Source organism: Castor canadensis, chromosome 1 (assembly GCF_047511655.1).
Source record: "Castor canadensis chromosome 1, mCasCan1.hap1v2, whole genome shotgun sequence".
Lineage (NCBI taxonomy): Eukaryota > Metazoa > Chordata > Mammalia > Rodentia > Castoridae > Castor > Castor canadensis.
This window is the reverse complement of record NC_133386.1, coordinates 45,646,461-45,665,267: the sequence shown is the minus strand read 5'-3', so window position 1 is coordinate 45,665,267 and position 18,807 is coordinate 45,646,461. Positions and strand designations below refer to the sequence as shown.

The following is an 18,807-nucleotide window of genomic DNA, read 5'->3' as shown; positions in this document are numbered from 1 at the left end:
TTCCATTTTTGGAGTGATCCTTTTAAAACCAAATCTGGTCATACCTTTCTCTTAGCTTAAAGTTATACATCTCCTCAATCTTGTACATTGAGACCAAATTACCAAGCAGGTACTTTGTGACCTGTTCTTAACAAACTTGCCAACCTCATCTCCCACCTCCCTACCCTCCACTCACACACCCCATCTTCTGAGCAAGTGAAAATACTCTTCTTTCCTGAGCAAATTAGGCTACCTAGAACCTTTGTGTCTTGACACAGAGCCCTCTCTTACCCACATACCTTTCTGCTTCTACAAAATTCTTTTTCTTTCCATTTGAAGGCCTTGCAAGCAACTGAAGTGCTTTTTTCTCTTATGTATTCTGTTATTCCACATGCACACCGCTATTCTAGTTCTCTTGATGCTTTGCCCATGGTTTTATGTTAAGTGTCTGTTTGTCTAGTGTTATGTATGTATCCCAAAATGGTCCTTTTAAACAGAGACCCTATTTTATTTATTTATAAATCTTTAGTGCCTTGTCCAGAACTCGGTTCATACTAATTCCTTGAGTCACTGAACATTTGTTGAATAAATGAGTACATGCACAGAACAGTAACAAAACCATAAAATGGAATTATTGAAGAAACATTGGAGATTATACAGCCCAACTCTCTCAAATAACACACAATAAAACTAAGTCTCAGAAATATTAAATAATTTAGCCAAAGTCACCTAACTATATAGAGTCAGAATCATGGGCTTGCATTAGTCTTATGCTTTTTCCACTTCAACACAGTTCTTTTTTTTTTTTTGGCAGTACTAGGGCTTGAACTCAAGGCCTACACCTTGAGACACTCCGCCAGCCCTTTTTTTATGATGGGTATTTTCAAGACAGGGTCTCCTGAACTATTTGCCTGGACTGGCTTTGACCCACAATCCTCCTGATTTCTGCATCCTGAGTAGCTAGGATTATAGGCGTGAGCCACAGCACCACAGTTCATTTTAAATGAATTCCATGATTCAGACTACTCACTATTTTCAATTGATGTTTTTTCATCAGAGTCAAGTAGTTGAGATTTTTACTTAGCAATTATTTTTATTGTGATTTTTAAAAACCTGGCCATTGTTCTTTTTTAGCAACACAAACACTGAAGTTCTTGACAATGGAAGCAATTACTCACGGGTTCACTCAGATTGTATGGTGTGCCAATGTCAAGTTGTCTGCCCTGAAATGAAGAAGGAGATGATAAACACCAGCTATCAATATCAAGCTCAGTGTAACTGCCATACTTTTTTTTAAAGCTTCCTGACAGTATTGCCTCTTCATTGTTTTCTAACTGTAAAGAAGCCAAATGTTTTAAAGTCATCAAAGTCATCATGAAATCAGACAAAATGCTGGTGCAAATTATAGATGTAATACCTAAGAATTCTGTAGAAACTACAAAGGTGGGAGTGAGGGTGTGGCGATAGGACTAATGAAGAACAATGAAGGCAGTCTCACTCAGAATCAAATAAACATGTGGATTACTCCACTAACCAAGTCAAAGGCCCCCTGGATTAGAAATGTATTGTTCTCAAATGTTTCTTGCTTGCAATTACTCATTAAAAGATGAAAAATATAAATTCACAATGTCAACTATAACAAAACATACAGATTATCTGTTCATTTCTCACATTTGCAAATTTTACATTTTTTTGTACTAGGGGAAGATAAAAGAAATGGGAACTAAATGGAAAAAAATGTGTAAATTGCTCATCCCTTGTCTTCAAAGCAAAGGAACTAATCCAGAAACTTTAAAGCAACAGAGGCTAATAGGAGAAGGGGACTAGGAACTAGAGAAAATGTTAGTTCGAGAAGAATCAATTTAGAAAGTAACACATATGTACATGGAACAAAAACTAGGAATCTCCCTATATGGCTATCCTTACCTCAACTAGCAAAAACCCCTGGTCCTCCTTATTAATGTTTATACACTCTCTTCAACAAAATTAGAGATAAGGGCAAAACAGTTTCTGCTTGGAAGTGAGGGGGTGGGGGAAAAAGGAGGGGTGGGGGTAAGGGGGGAGTAATGACCCAATCATCATATGCACATATGAATAAAGGAAATAAAAAAAATCAATAAATAAGTAAATAAATTGCTCATCCTTTCCCTGCTCATTATTTGAGTGGAGTCCGTAACCAACGATTTGCAAAGGGTGGCAATATTGGGTCTATGATAATCAGATAACTGGCTATGATCTAATTTTCATTAATTATATTTCCATTGATTGACTCAGAGGGAATCTAAGAGATTTTTCTGGTAATTGCAGGTAGTGCTGATCAGAACCTCCCATTAAAGATTTGCTGATATGAACCACTGGATTGGAGAGATTACTAATCCAACAGGTCATGGTATCTGTCCTTGGCTGACCCAGTACTATAAGCAAGATATGTCATACAAGATGACAGAAAATCCCAAGAAGATTTAAGCATCTAGTGTAGACTCCAAACAGCCTATGCTTCTGAAGAAGAGGGGGGGGGCATTCCATTACTACAGTTAAGTACTCTTCTTTCCATCCATTTTGCTCTGCATTCTGTTACCAGTGCCCAGAACATGGCCTCCTGGATAACAGCTATGTGATGCTGAATCCATAAACTGAGTATGTTCTCACAATTAAGAACGTTCGAGAAGTTCCTTGGAAATACTATTCAATGCCCTGACTTGAGAGTGGAGATAACTTGAAAAGTAATCCCATACAGAAACCAAAAACCAAATATTGCTCTGCTGTTGATGTGTGAATAAAGTTTTCTCTGAATTCCATTCCCTAACCACTTATTTTTGTAGGAAAAGGAGAAGCTTGCTTACATGTTTTTGCTTTTTAGATAAGAACTAAGTAATAATAATGTGTTGTTTTTAGAAAGAACTATGTCATTTAGATTAATTTTGCAAGCAAGATTTAATAATGCTTTGTTTCCATGAATTTGTACAAATCGAAGTTTTGATTCCCCATTATATGATTGAATGCAATTCATAAAATCAGGTGAAAGATAATGAGTTCATAGTTGAATTTTTCCCATCCCTTCAAAAATGTATCTTGGATCATAAAAGAAAAAAAGTGGATTCTAGGTAGTCTTTGTGTTCAATTTTAAGCAATCAGACAACAGAGATGTATCTTGATAACCACAAAACATATCAGAACAGTTGTAAGTCCTTCTGTTTAAATCTCTCCATATGAAATTTAACAGGCTGAGTGAAGTAGCTTTCATGAACATTTCCTTAATCCTCCCCCACCCCGCCAGCAGACTCCAAGTACGAGGGGTTGAATTTGCTAGGCAAGTGGTCCACTCATACTCCAGCCCCGCTCATAACCATTGTAGCTAGCGTTTATTGAATTATTTCTACGTCCTGGGCACTCTTACATGTGTGTTTTACACTAAATCCCATTCAACCATCTCAACAACCCCAAAAAGTAAGTACTATTATTAACCCCATTTTACAAGTGAAGTATTAGGAGCTTAAGAAAATGGAAGACTTAAGATTTGAGAGGGTCCGGGAGAGTCTGTAGCCTGTACTCTTAGTGAACACCTGATGTCTCCCATAATCTGTACCCTATTCTCATTTCTCAGTTTGGACTTTAGGGTCTCCCAGCAATGTACCTTAGCTCCCATGGCTCCAATTACCTGCCTTCAAGAGAGGGACCTTCTCCCACATCTCAGACCCTCTTAACCTAACACCTACTTCTTGGCACAAGCTTTTCTATCCTGTCCACCTCAGCAGGAACTAATTTCATTATTTACTTCCTTCCCTTATCAATGGAACAGAGCAGAATGATCTGCATTTAACCCCACACATTGTACTTGCTCCCAATGTGCAATTTTAAATTTAGTGCTCCCATCTGACACACAAGTAGGATAATATTTAATTCATAAGGTTCTGTGAAGATTAGCCTAAACAATGTATTATTATAGCATAGTGTGGGTCCTTAGAAATCTCCTATCAAGGTTGTGTGGAAACTGGCTGTAAATAGGTTTTTGCATACATATCTGGTTCATTATGCCATAATCTCCTCAGAAAAATTTCTGATGTGCAAGGTTAAAGGTATATTTTCCTTTACATTTTGATATTTCTCTATTCATTGCTTTCTAGAAACCTATCAAATTCCAACTAGTAGGTACCCAAAAGCCAGCTTATACCTTTGCCAACCATAAATGTTTTTACCTCTACCAACCTGAAAAAGGAGAAATTGCTTATTTTTTCTTCACAACTTTGTGGTAGCTGTGAGACTGAGTATCCATCACATGTGTTTTAGCTCTTAGTATTCTTCTTTTTCAAGGTGCCTATTCATGTTCTAAACTTATTTTACATGCTTTTGTATACATCAGGATTGGTAAAATTTTATATATCAGATGTAGTGTCTTTTTTCCACTCTTTGGATTTGTTTTTATTCCATTTTATTTACTGTGGTAGTTATTTAAATTTTAAATAGTCAAATTTATTGAAAATGCCACTTAAGGAGTCTTTTTTTTTTTTAAGCAGGCTTTTCAAGGCATTCTGACTCTAAGATTATAGGAATATTCACCCCTAATTTCTTCTACTATTATAATTTCTTCTATTATTTGAACTTCTTCTACTATTTTAACTTATTTGTTATTTTGTTTTGTTATTTGTCTGTAGTTAAGTCACACTCTTTGTTTAGTACCTCCTAGAATGTATTTGAATGTTGTGATGGTTTAATTATTTTTATTCAAAATGAATAGTTGCCTTGCTAATTTGAATTGCCTTCTTTATCATATTCTATACTCTCTTATGCGTATGGTTTTATTTTCAGATTATATTCCATTTCACTAGCCAGTCTGTTCCTACATCAATACAAATTACAAGCTTCTGAATATTTGGAAAAATTTTTGGATTATGGCTTTGCTCCATTATCTTGCTTCAATGTCATCTATTGGCATACAAGAAAGGTATTGATATTTGTACGTGATTAAAAAAAAACTGGCTGAGCACTGTTGGATCACACCTGTAATCCTAGCTATCTGGAAGACTGAGATCGGGAGGATCTTGATTGGAGACCAGCTGAGGCAAATAATTCACAAGACTCCACCTTCAAAATAGCCAGAGCAAAATGGACTAGAGGTGTGACTCAAGCATAGAATACCTGCTTTGCAACTATGAAGCCCTGAGTTCAAACCTCACACCCATTAAAAAATAAAATAACAGGACAACCTCTTCAGCTCTGTTGTTTCTACTAGTCTTTCAGTTGATTTTTGCTTGATTCCTTTGAAATTTCAGAAGCAAATTTTTAAAATGTGTTGTCATCATAGGAAAACTATAATATATAGTATTTATAATTGTTTTTTAACCATAAACAACTAGTGATAAAAACCTTGACACCTCACTATGTTGTAACTTCCATAAGGACACTGATCACATAATTTTCCATTTTGTATTCTCAATTACATCCACTGCAGACTTGAGTAGACCTGGTAATCCAAGAAAATTTATTGAATTGAATTGATACTTCTAAGTGAGCACTTCTCAGCAGTAGTTCCTCAATTGGGATTTGCTACTTAAAAGTGGGGGGAAGAGGTTGCAAAGATGAGAAAATTGTGATTAAACAAAGCCTTTTTAGTTTGCTATTGTTCCCTAGGGATCTACAAAAAGAATGTATACCAAAGTACACTTGCACAAGTTATTTGTCCATGAGTCTTTGTTTTTCTTTTTTTTTTTTTTTGTAAAAGATAGCACAATACTAGTGTTCTAAAGAACATCAATTTTTGTGGTTTTCTGAAGCAGATGACATTTAGAATTCAAATATATAAAGTCAGTTAATACATTCAACTAATATGTACAGATCCCTCAAAGTAAAATATCCATCTGCAAGCATAGAATACTAGTGGATTTTTGCAACTAGTGGATTTTCTAACATTCTTTTGTTCAAGAATTTTTATTTCTTTTTTAAGTGAAAAAAAGTCCCATTATCAAGAACCACCCCAGTGAAATCAAAGATGACCTTCACAGCAACTACCCATGCTAGAGAAAAGGGCTCAGAAAATGTAATAAGCTGCACATCACATCCTCTCTCTTGATCTGTGACTACATTCAGCTGTTCATTCACCTCACTTTTCTCCCTCCAAAACCCCTGTGGGAAGCCCAAATCACAACACTTTTATTACATTCCCTGGTCAAATTGGCAGGCTGTGTCTCTTTTGCTGTCTGCCTCTCATCTGCTGTGCCTTTTCCGTAGGTGGCAAACGGAAGGCAACTCAACAAAGGAACAAACTGTCTGCTCCTACCGCCAAACCCCGAAATCAAACAGCCCACACAAAAAGAGAAGAATAAAGAAAACTAAACTAACATGGAGACTGCAATATTGAAAACAATTAAAATCAGTTTCAATAGTAGGGAAATTAGAAAACAAATTACAGTGCTGTATTCATTTACTAGAACACAATAAATAAATGCATTAAAGATTCTGTTTCCAAAATGCCTCAGGATATAGGAGGAAACTCAATGTGAAATGAGAAGGCTGGGTACACAACTGAGTGGAAAATTCTGTATAAAAATATATTTGAAGATACATTAGAGAAAAATTCTAAAATATAATCTGAGGTTACTAGTGGTGGAATATAGGGGTTTTTTTTTTCTTCACTCTTTATCTTATAAATATTTATAATATATACATATTCTCATTATAATCAGAAGAAAGTTTTTTTTTAACCCTTAAGTACATTTAATGTGAATTTATACAGCACAAAGAAATTATTAAAAAATTCCAAGCATTTCTGGAAATATTTTCATAAAAGGAGTTTACAAGATAAGAGATGAATGAGAAAAGCTGATACAGTACATATTTTATTACTGATTATTTTTAATTTTAATGAATTTCATTTCCAAGTGTGAAATATTTCAGGGGTTATGTGAAGACTATAAAATGACCACGCTTAACCTTTTTTCCTTTGGTAAGAAAAAAGGCTCAAATAAATATTTAGGAGGCTCAAGATTGTAAAAAAAAAAAAGAAAGAAAGAACTACACAGTAAGTTTTAGGTTTACTTGACAGAGAAATCAAGATTTTATGCAGTCATTACTATGCTACCCAACTGCATGTTGTTTAAGAAGAGAAAATATGTCAATATACAAGAATAATGAAAATTCTTTTATCTTTTGTTGTTTTTAAAACAATTGCTAAAATGTAATCCAGGACTTTTTCCCTAGCCTGGCTTCTCCCTTGCATCATGAAGTCCAAGATCATGGCATAGATACTAACTTTTAAAATATCTTGATCCATAGTTAATGTGCTTTTTAGATTGGGTATGTACACTATATACTCCTTAGACACCCCCTCCCCGAGGCATGTAGCCTAAATCCAAAAGAAGAAAGCTGGATCACTGCTACTTTTTCATCTATACCATTTCTTGGCATTTCAAAAACAGTAAGAGCTGATCTGCTTTCTCCACTCAGTTCCCATACATAGAACACATGTAATTCCTGTGTTTGTACTTCCACTCTCTGGAACAAGCACACTTACAACCAATCAGCTCCAGGAGTGTTAAAGGCCGTCAAAAAATTAGGAATAGTATCTCAGAAGAAAATTTAAATCTTGTAGGAAAGAAAACATTTAGCAGTCCCATGCTTCCATTTTACAGTTTATATTACAACTTTAAAAAGTAAAGTAAGCAATCCTATGTCAAAGCATGAAGTCTTTGGCAAACATTTATATAAACTATTTTTTCAATGTTATTATCTATAGTAAGCCTAAGTAGTGTTTTAAACGATACTTTAAGTCAAAAGTGAGTAACACAAATTTCTTTTTTAATCTACCACAGAATTCTCTCTCCACCATGTTAGCGTAAAGATGAGTACTTTTTTGATAACTTTTAACACTGTACAATGTGTGTATGTTAGTTACGGTGCTACTCCATCCTTTGTCTTTGCATGGGAAGAGTGTCTCTCTCCCTAGCTAGAGAATATGTGAGTTAAAGTTTATTTAGTGACTATTTTAAGCACAATTAAATCACAACTGAGAAGATATGGTACAATGTACACAGAAGAGATGACAACCAGAAAGAGAGAGAAAACATTTTCAAATCTATTCTAGGAATGGGTAGAGGGAGGATGAAGAAGAATGATGAAGGAGTGAATTCAACTATGACATATTGTAAGAACTTGTAACAATGTACCCCCAGTACAATAATAATAAAAAAGAGAAAGAAAACATTTTCATATCAAAAACTCACCAATTAAAATTACAAATGCACAGGTAGAAATAAAGGGATAGAAACAATTCTTTGTTTTAAAATAAAATGTTTTACACAGCATCTGCATCTGCATCTGCTTCTTTGGTAATCCAGCTATTTACACTTCTCTGTTCACAATATAAATACCACTGTTAGTCTAGAACTAACTAGAAGGCTTACCTGTTAGCAAGTCTATTTTATATTTTAAGAAAACATTAATGATTTTGTAATAAATTACTAAAAGTGGAATTTTCTAAGTGTGCAAAAATCGATTCCATGTAAGCCTCCTTTACCCAATCCCTGTATCATCTCCCCCCCAAAAAATCTATGACTAGATTACAAAGAAATAAATAGCCTGCCTTACCTTCTGAAATTATAAATACTCCTATCTTACTTCAGAAAAAAATAATAAGCTACCTTACCTTGCTACTACTTCTCATAAGAAAAGGGCTCATAAAAAGAAAACACCTGTATCATTATAACGAGGAATTCATGTTCTAAATCCCTGTAATGACAAATATGAGATAGGCGAGACTCACCAGGTTAGTTACACATGACTTTAGGCAGCCGTTTAAAACCACGCATTGAGCCACAGAAATCCATATGCAACCAAGAGTCATGAAGTTGATAAGTTTCAGGATAAACCAGTGAATGTTCCTCATCACTTCTCCAATGGTAGATTTCAGATGGCTGGTCTTCTGACTTTCTCCATTTTGCTATATGAGTCCTTTAGACTTCATCACTTCAATTGAAAGAGTGGCTAGTAGATTTTTTGTTTTGTTTTACAGTATTAGAATATCTCTGCCCTTCGAAATAAAATTGAGAGCTATTAGCTTAGACCTTTGAATCCTAGATAGCTTGTAACATAAAAGCTATTTCATAGCTTAGCTTCCTTTTTTCTCTCATAAAGAAAGTCACTCACTGACTAAAGGTTAGAGCTTAGAAGAGTACTTCACATGGAAAGTAAACAGTGAAAACGCAAATTGCTTTTCAGCAAGCGTGACACATGCATAGTCTGAAATTAAAATGCTTCGGTGGATCATCCACCACTTTACTTCTTTGAGGTTGGTTCAACTATGCAGGAAATTGGGTTTTGACCATCCATGCTTTAGCAAACAATAGTACTATTATAATAAAGAGCTATCAAAAAAATTAGAAGCATTAATACAAAGTAATGCAACAGAGAAGGAAAACAAAATGCTTTGAAACCAAATGTATATTTTTGAATTAAAGAGCAAGCAAAGCTGAAATTAATAGACAAAGTCTCTGAGGGTAAGTTAAAGACAAGGAAGTTTGGTAGAGTACTCTCAGAATTTCACTACATATTAACTAAAATACTGCCTTATCAGGTCTATTGAGACAGAAACCAGCCACCATAAAGAACTAAGGTATGTACAAGTGTAGCTGCCCTGAAAAGGAAATACTGTACAAGCTTTCACTTAGCCTAGTATCAAGATAAAGGTAAACTGAAGCCTAACACAAAGAACTTGAAATCTGCCAGGTACAGCGCTGAGTCATTCTAGGTAACTACTTTTTAGGCTGCTAAGAGTTAACTCTTCAAGACCAGATACTTTGTGGCGGTGTTCTTTCTTATGACAATCTGAAGTGTCAAATAAACCTCCTTGCTTTCTTAAATAAATTACAGCAAATGTAATTTAACCTTTTCCTAGTGACATGAGGTTCTCATTGAAACACATGCATGGGGTTTTCTTTAGGACTGAACATCTTTTGATAAATGTTGATAAGTCATGTACATCATAAACATGAATGGATACTGACCCCAAATTTAACCCCTAATAGTTGTTTTCTTGGTCAGAAGAATCTACAAAGACACTTGTAAATCAGGAAATAAAGTACCTTGCCTAAGACATTTTCTCATCCCAACAAAATTAATTTTCACTGTGACTACCAGTGCCTTTTGCCTTATTAGCATAAGTAATACTTGGATTTTTTACTTTGCTAAAAAAAATGAATCTTCCAAATATGGTTCATTGAAAAACCTAAGTACATTCTTTCACTTGTTCTAATTTTATTGGTAGGGTGTGAAAAAGAAGTATCCTCTTAATTTCAAGCTTGTGTTGTTATCCTGGGTTTTGGAATTTAACCAGCACATAAATTTGCACTTGCATTATTCACAGCAGCACAACATAGAAACAACCTGAAAGTATAATAATGTAATAATAGTGGATGAGTCTTTTTTGCATAATCATCATGCAATTTCTTTATGTGAGCCTATATAAATTTTCCCACAGTACGATGGCCTCTGGCTAATATCATGGACTATTTCCATAGGGCTTAGAGCCAGGTGAAAGTGCCCCAGCTTTCAAAGCATAAACTACATTGCCTTTAGAAATCACAATGTCACTTCTACTGAATTCTGTTGCTTATCAAAAAATTACAAACCTGCCCAGATCCTAGAAGAAGGGAATTAGGCCTTATGGCCTTGTCTCTTAAGGTGGGAGAAGGTTTTGGAAATACATGTAGGATGGGAGAGAATAAAGTACCACTTTGGGGAAACACAATCGGCCATCACAATCAGGAGGTCAACAGTTACATGGTGCTTATGTGCAGAAATTTCAATTATTATAATTTGGTTTTAACAGTAGCTCCCAACATCACATCTCAAACTTCAGTTGCCATGCTATATTTATTCCTTCAGTCAATATGTCATTTACAAATATATTCATGAGGTAAATATTTGAGAATTTCACCAAAGGACAGGTATAACTGAAATCACCAGGACACTATCTGATGGGGTACTTTGTGCTATCAAGCTTTAAAGTATTATTGTTTGTACCCAGGGCATCTCATCTTCGTGTCTTGGAAAAAGGATGATGCTACAGAATGCATAGGACAGAAATATCATGTGATTGGCTTTTAAGACACAAAAGGTCCCATCTTAGAGGAGCAGAAGTTAAAAACAGAAATTAAATTTTTTTGGCAGGACTGGGATTTCAACTCAGGACTTTGTGCTTTCAAAACAGGTGCTCTACTACTTGAGCCATGCCTCCAATCCAATTTTCTCTGGTTATTTTGGAGTTGGGGGTGGGGGGTCTCATGAACTATTTGCCAAGCTAACCTGGAACAGGGATCCTCCCCATTTTAGCCTTCTAAGTAGCTGGGATTACAGGCGTGAGCCACCAGTGCCTGGCCCAGAAATTAAAATTAGTTTTGGATCTGCAATTAATTCTTAAAATTTTATTTCAAGCTGGAAACTTAGTGGTTGAAATGCAAAAGTGGGTTTTTTGTTTTGTGGGGGTTTTTTGACATTCTTTTTCGCTACATTACTTTGCCGAGGTCAGGGATGGAAGTGAGTTAACTGTAGCACACCTTTTGCTTCCCATAAAAAGAGGCAAAAATCACAAAGAAAAGGCATAATTTGGGGACTTTCTTTGGCTCTGATCAAATATTTGACTCTGAATGCTCAAAGAATTTTATGATTATTATTGTTCTTGTTGTTATTTTAATCCAGAGTGCTTACCCTGCCACTTCCCAATCTGGGGTTTCAGAAATCTAAAGTCCTAGAAGGCTGGTATTTAAGTAGTTGCTCATTCCTTGCATGAGTATACTGACATTGTCTCTCTCTTTTTTTTTTTTTTTCCTCTCAATACTAGGGCCTCACACAAGTGCTCTACCACTTGAGCCACACCATCAGTTTTTTTGTTTTTGTTTTTGTTTTTTCATTTTAGTTTGCTTTTCAGATAGGGTCTCATGCTTTTGTCTGTGCTGGCCTCAAATCCCAATCCTCCTGCCTCCGGCTTCCATCTCCTGAGTAACTGGGATTACAGGCATGCACCACTATGTCCAGACTAATATTGTCTCTTAATGGAAAGGATTTCCAGAAATTGAGACCAGATAGTAGATGACCATCTAAGCATTTTACCTAAAGCTAATTCTCAAGTATAAACTACTTTAGAAGCAAAAGTAAGAGGTTTTCCAAAAGCAAAGTTTTGCCTCTGAGTCTTTTCCTTTTCTCTTAGCCTCCAGAAGTAGAGGTCCAGAATCTACATAGATTTTTTTCACTATTCCCCTTCCTCAACAATGCCCCCAAAACTTGTTTCTGGTGCAGTAATAATGCCCCTAAGATACTGAGGCCAAGGACTCCATAGCCAGTCCCCCTGAGTACCAGTCACCTTGCATAACACTCACCACCACCACCACCCTCATGGGCCAGAATTGCTACTATTTCAAACCTTCACTCTTGGCAAGACCATATGGACAGAAAAAAGAAAGTAACTTCCCAAGAACTATCCAATGTCAGTGAGGTCAGTGAGAGCAATGGTAGTGCTCGTGGAGGCAGGGAACTCAGTGAGAGATGGAAGCAGGTCAAGGGGGCAGAAACCTTGACACATGAAAATCCAGCCCCAGGACATTTGTCTTTTAAGAAAGTCACAGCTTGGCACTGGTGTCTCATGCCTGTAGTCCTTGCTACTTAGGAGGCAGAGATCAGGAGAATCAAGGCTTGAAGCCAGCCTGGGCATATTTCAAAGACCCTACTTCAAAAATACTCAACACATGTGCGCACACACACAAAAACAGGCTGGCAGCACGGCACAAGTGGTAGAGTGCCTAGTAAGCATGAGGCCCTGAGTTCAAAGTCTAGCACCAAAATAAAAAAGAACAAAGTCACTTACTTTTAAGATTTGCATAATTCCTAAATTATGAGTTAGTCTGAGCACAAAGCCAATTAACTTTGAATACTGACATTAGACTAAAAATGCTCCAAGTGTACACTCCTTCAAAGTTCATCGGTAGGACTCAGGGAGTGGTTCAAGTAGTGGAGCACCTGCTTTGCAAGCATGAGGTCCCAACCCCGGTACCACCACCACCACACCTAAAAAAAACCCAGAACAAACAACGTTCATCTACAAATGAGAATAAGAAGAATCTTTCAGATTTCTTTGCTTAAAAAATTATTGTAGGGACTGGAGCATGGCTCAAGGGGTAGAGCACCTGCCTAAAACAAGCTCAAGGCCCTGAGTTCAAACCTCAATACAGCCAAAAAAAAAAAAAACCCCAACAACAACAAATTATTGTACTGGTAAAATGAGACTCTTGATAAATCCAGAAGTGATTCTTGAATGTGCTATGTACTCTCAGTGGGCAGGGCCTGGTGTCAGGGGCTCCAATGCACAGTATTCCTTTTATGCACACTGCAAGTCTACACCAAGGCTTTCACCTTTTCTATTGCTAAAATAAAAACTTAACTTTGCTTTCTTTATTCGTTTCTATTTCATGAAAAGATTTCTCAATATCTCTCACACACCTTCAATGAGAGCACTTAGAAATAAAGAACAGAGAGCAAAGTGTTTTATTTAGATTTCTTACTGGTGTTGTCATGATAGAAGTATGTTTAAACTCTGTAAGATGAAGAACTAGGGAGCCAAGACTTTAGATTTAAAAAATATCTGCATTTCTTTCTTCAACCACCACCTAGTCTGCATTTGCAAATGTTGCAACCTATGTTTCATACAAAGTTTCCAATTATATCCTTTGATTTAAACAATGAAATTTCACAATGCAAAATGGTTACCCAACCCTTCTATCATAGAACAATGTGATATTTACTTTGCTATTTCGAAGATTGCCTTGTAGGAGCAAATTATTTCAAAACATAGGCAACAGAACACGAATAGGAGAGAGCATAGTGAGTGGAACTGGGCTCGCAGATGACTCATCATGAAAGCTGGCTTATGTCTCCAATATCTGCCTGGTGAGAGGGAAGTAAACTGTTTTAGGGCACTCTATCAAAGGTTCCTATTTTAACAGATCATCATAATGGAGAAAACTGTCTACAAAAGAAAAATTTAAAGACATGCTACCTGAATTTTTAAATAATTTATCAAAATTTCATTCTTGTCCTTTTTTCCTCTTTGGTAGTGGTGGTACTGGAGTTTGAACTCAGGGCCTCACACTTGCTAGGCCAGCACTCTACCACTTGGGCCACTCTACCAGCCCTTTTTTGTGTTGGGTATTTTTGAGATAGGCTGACACGACCTATTTGCCCAAACTGGCTTGGACCTAAGATTCTTTGATCTCTGCCTCCCAACTAGCTAGGATTACAGGCATGAGCCAGTGGTGCCTGGCTAATTTTCTTCTTTTGAAATACTCATATAGCTCAGAATGGTTCTGATGGCTTCTACCATGAGTTCTGAGTTGACACAGATTCATAGCTGTTGGACATATAGCACATCCTCAACTCACATTGAATGAACAGTATATGTACTACTCACTGAAAAATGGTTTATGAGTATTAAGTAATTGTTAGCAGATGCAGTTTACTGAGGAGACTATTGAGGCTGAGGAAGTTTAAAAAGTTTCTCAAGTTCACACAGATAAGAATCAGTACTGAAATACAAATTTATGTGACCTCAAAGTCTGTAGCCTTAACACTAACTTGGAATTGCCTTTAGCAGTAATGCTGTAAGTGGGTCAGCAGCTTTTTCTTTCATCTTTCTGGGTTAGAACAGATCATTAGAATGGTCCTGCTCCTTTTAATAAAGAAGTGTATTTCATTTATAATTATCAATTTAAGGTTTAGAAAACATCTTGCTAATTAATAATAATAAAGCACAGGAGAGAAACAATCCCTAAATTATAGGAAATTATGCTCTAAATGCTGCTATAATTAATTATGCCACAATTTGGAGATGAATAAAGCTCTTGGAGGTTTTTAATGACTATTTAAGTCTATTAATATCAGTTTTAAGAGAATCATTCCTTAAAAAAAATTTACATTGTACTAGGTATATTTCAGAGCATAGGTAATATTCTGTCATATTAAACGAGTTCCTAAGACAGAGATTTAAGATTGAACAGGGTTTGGACAGTATGGTTACACTTGGCTTTTTGGGAACTACTTTTGTCTCTATGACCTTGAACATGGGCTTCTTATTTAACTAAATACATGTCATTGGGTCAATCGATTTAAATAATCAGAAATAATCAGAATCCTTCCCTGATTTCAAGATCTGTGAAAAGCTTATCCAACTATATCACTCTAATGTATACAGAAAACCCTAGATTATAGTCACCCATTCTAATCAAAAGGCTACCATGTTCTCAGGATCAGTGAGCCCTGAGCCTTTGAATCTTTTCCCGGGAAGAAATCTGAGAGCAGAAGAGAACTAGGAGTTGAGTGGAAGTGATGCCCACTTCTGTCCATGGGCTTCTAACTTTGAGCTGCTCGCATGTTCACATTTTCTTTATAGCTCCAATTTTAATTTTAAACTTCTCACAAAATTGTCGTTTTACCCCATACATGTTTTAATGTACATCTCAATGCAAAATTAACACTGGCCCAACCTAATTCCAAACTTCTGTGAGATAATGTTGGTGTTGTTTTACAGCTCGGTGATACGGTGCTTACCTAACAGCACGAGGCCCTATGTTTGATCCCCAGAACAGAGAAAAAAAAAAAAAAGATGTTTTCAGTTTCTTATTCTGATTCATAGTCAAGAACTTCTAAACTGATACACTATAATAAAACCAAGAATATAAATTGTTAATAGCAAAAGATGAACTCCAGCACTTTGCATGTAGTAGGTGCTCTAAAAATGGTCTTGAGTGATGACAATACGTATCAACTGGAAAAAGTTTTAATATCAAAAGATCAAAATAAGAAGTCTCAGCCAGGTACCGGTGACTCATGTTACTTGGGAGGCTGAGATAGGAAGGATTGCTGTTGAGGTCAGCCCTGACAAGTAGTTCTCAAGAGCCCATCTCCAAAATAACCCAGCAAAAAGGACTGCAGAGGTAACTCAAGAGGTAGCATACCTGCTTTGCAAGGGGGAAGCCCTGAGTTCAAACCCTAGTCCCACCAAAAAGACAAAAAAAAAGTTCATACTTTTTCATAGTTTATCCCACTAACATATGCAGAATGGATCCTAATTAAACCTCAGGAGCACATGACCTCTATTTGCTAATAAGATTTGTGCCCAAGGGCACCTTCTCTGACCCCTGACACTAGGTTTGGCTTCTTCAATATATGGTCCTATGGCTCCTTGAATGTTCCTTTGGCTTACAGTTAACACACTATAATTATTTACCTATTGATCACTCCTTATTGATTTGTTTAAAAGCTGTATTCCCTAGATTGCAAATGTCCTGAGAGCAGGGGCAGGCTCATTGTTGATTCCTTCAACAACTACTTTGGTTAATTGGTTCAACTATATGATATTCAAAGGTCTTGATAGAAGAGTAGCTAAAGTGGTAGAGCACCTGCCTAGCAAGCACAAGGCCTTGAGTTCAAATTGCAGTACCTCCATAAAGAAAAAAAAATTTAAAAATCAAACATCTTGACCTAAAAAATATTGATTTTAGGGCTGGTGGAGTATCTCAAGTGGTAGAGTGCCTGCCTAGCAAGCATGAGGCCCCAACTTCATCCTAGTACTATCAAAATAATAAAATAAGATAAAAATATATCAATTTCATATGATTAACCTAGTAACTTTCAATAAATATTATGTAAATAAATTAATAAAAATTTGCCATAGTTTAAGTCTATGTGGGAAGTATGATAAGCTATTAATGTTAAATATAAGTTTCCTTATATTTTATGAATGTTCTTATTTAATTGGGCTTCATAATGGTTTTTCCAAGATAAATATAATAGCACATTCCAAAAACAGATCCTATTAGAAATACAAGTTCAGTACATTCCTTCCGCTGCTTTGATCTTTGGTCAGTTTTCTATTCTCCTGAGTTTTCTTCATTCTTCCCTGAGATTAAGCTCAGTTCTCTCTTGGGTTCTCTATATTCCTTGCAGGTGAGTTCTGCATGATTTCACCCTGACCTGTGGAGAGAAGGATCAGGATCAGATCTAGATTTTGCACTGTTACCTCCAACCCTGAGCATCAGGATCAGGGCATCTGGCTAGATGCCCTTCTTCATTCTTCCCTCCTGAAACTGACTTAACATTGAAGGCTGGTTCTGTCACCCAGGAACTTCTCCCTGGAAATGCCCAAACTCCTGTAGCATATATAACCCTGTAGGACCCCTCAGCTTCAAGCACAACACAAGTAGTGATACAAGGATGCCAAGTCCAGTTTCTGAGCTGAGCCCATGCCAAGGCATTTTTAAAACATTTGGGTTTATTCCTCTCATAGATTCACTACCTCAGAGACTTTGGATGAGAAGACTACTGAGTGAGAATGGGGAAAGGCAGTGGCAAGGAACATGGCAAACGCTGCATAGAATTCCGTCCCACACTTCAAAGGCATGTTGTTATAAATTAAATGATTCACTCACTTCAAGCAAGTATTCACCAAAGTATGTGCCAGCCCTGTGTCACTGCCTTAGAGGTACTGGCTTCCTGAATCATGAAGCCCAAGAAGGAAAAAGGTGATTTGACCATACTGAGAAAAATAGGAACCTGCAATAAGAAGGCAACTGAACAGTTTGTTACCAAAATTTAAAACCTTGCTAATTATCCTTGCTTTGGAATACTAGAAAGGTGATTGTATTTAAATGTAGGACAAACTCAATGCAGAGAAACTAATGCAGACACTTTAAAGCGACAGAGGCCAATAGGAGATGGGGACCAGGAACTAGAGAAAAGGTTAGTTCGAGAAGAATTAATTTAGAAGGTAACACACATGTACAGGAAAGCAATGCGAGTAAACTCCCTGTATAGCTATCCTTATCTCAACTAGCAAAAACCCTTGGTCCTTCCTATTGTTGCTTATACTCTCACTTCAACAAAACTAGAGATAAGGGCAAAATAGTTTATGCCTGATAGCAAGGGGTTAGGGAAAGAGAGGGAGGGAGCGGGGGAAGAGGGGAGAAATGACCCAAACATTGTATGCACATATGAATAAAAGAAAAAAATAATAAATTTAAATAAATAAATATAGGGCAAAAGTTAGTGGTATGAGTCCTAAAGTAAAGTGATGCCTAATGACTGGCCAGAAGAAAACAAAGATGATGGGAGAATAAATGGTATCAGAAGAAAGGAGTTCTTTGGGGAAGATTTTTTTTTTTTCTTTTGATACAGAGTCTTACTGTGGAGGGTAGGCTGGCCTGGAACTTCCAATCCTCTTGCCCCAGCTTCCTGAGTGCAGGGATTAAAGGTGTTATCACTACATCCAGCTTAAGAAGAAGAGTCTTGAGAATATCACACCTTGTCTGTTGTCTGAGCTGGGCTGCTGCTTGAAGTCCAGGCACCTGAAGCTCTTACCCTCCCAGCAGAAAGCTCTCCAAGTCACAATTTGCTGATGTAAATTTCTGATGGATAGCAGCTCTGAGGAGCTTACCAACAAAGTCAGATCACAGCTATCTTGCAAAGGTGGCCTAAGAGGAGAGGCCTTCCCTACATCACCCAGTCTCAGTTCTTGGTCAATGCTGGCAACAATAGGAAAAGTAGTTGTATGAACAAGAGCTACAATAATCCTACAAGTCTACCACTTCTTTATTCCTTACAGCTCAACTCAGGGAACACTCTTCTCAAAACCACTTTATAGGTGAGAACTGAGGCTTCAGCATCTAAGTGATTAATCCAGGAGTCAAACCCAGATACAGCTAACACTAAATCTTCAAATCTCTATACAAGTAAAGGTTGTATCCTTTCTCTCATAAATCATCTCCAAATTAATTTATTCTACAGTGCATAAAC

General features: G+C 36.6%; 1 protein-coding gene across 10 annotated transcripts in view; it reads right to left on the bottom strand.

Annotated features, from left to right (window-relative positions):
* The window catches only part of Ros1 (ROS proto-oncogene 1, receptor tyrosine kinase), a 128,351-nt gene extending 119,238 nt beyond the window's left edge, over window positions 1-9,113 (bottom strand). For all 10 annotated transcript variants that reach the window (XR_012448800.1, XR_012448798.1, XR_012448802.1 and 7 more), the window contains exons 1-2: window positions 8,735-9,113; window positions 1,158-1,202 (exon numbers count right to left, since the gene is read on the bottom strand). Coding sequence is in view for 4 of the 10 variants with exons in the window: in XM_074075738.1 (XP_073931839.1) it covers window positions 1,158-1,202; window positions 8,735-8,857 (168 nt within the window). In the remaining 6 variants the exon portion in view is untranslated. The remainder of the gene's footprint in view (window positions 1-1,157; window positions 1,203-8,734) is intronic.
* Window positions 9,114-18,807: the final 9,694 nt, after the last annotated feature.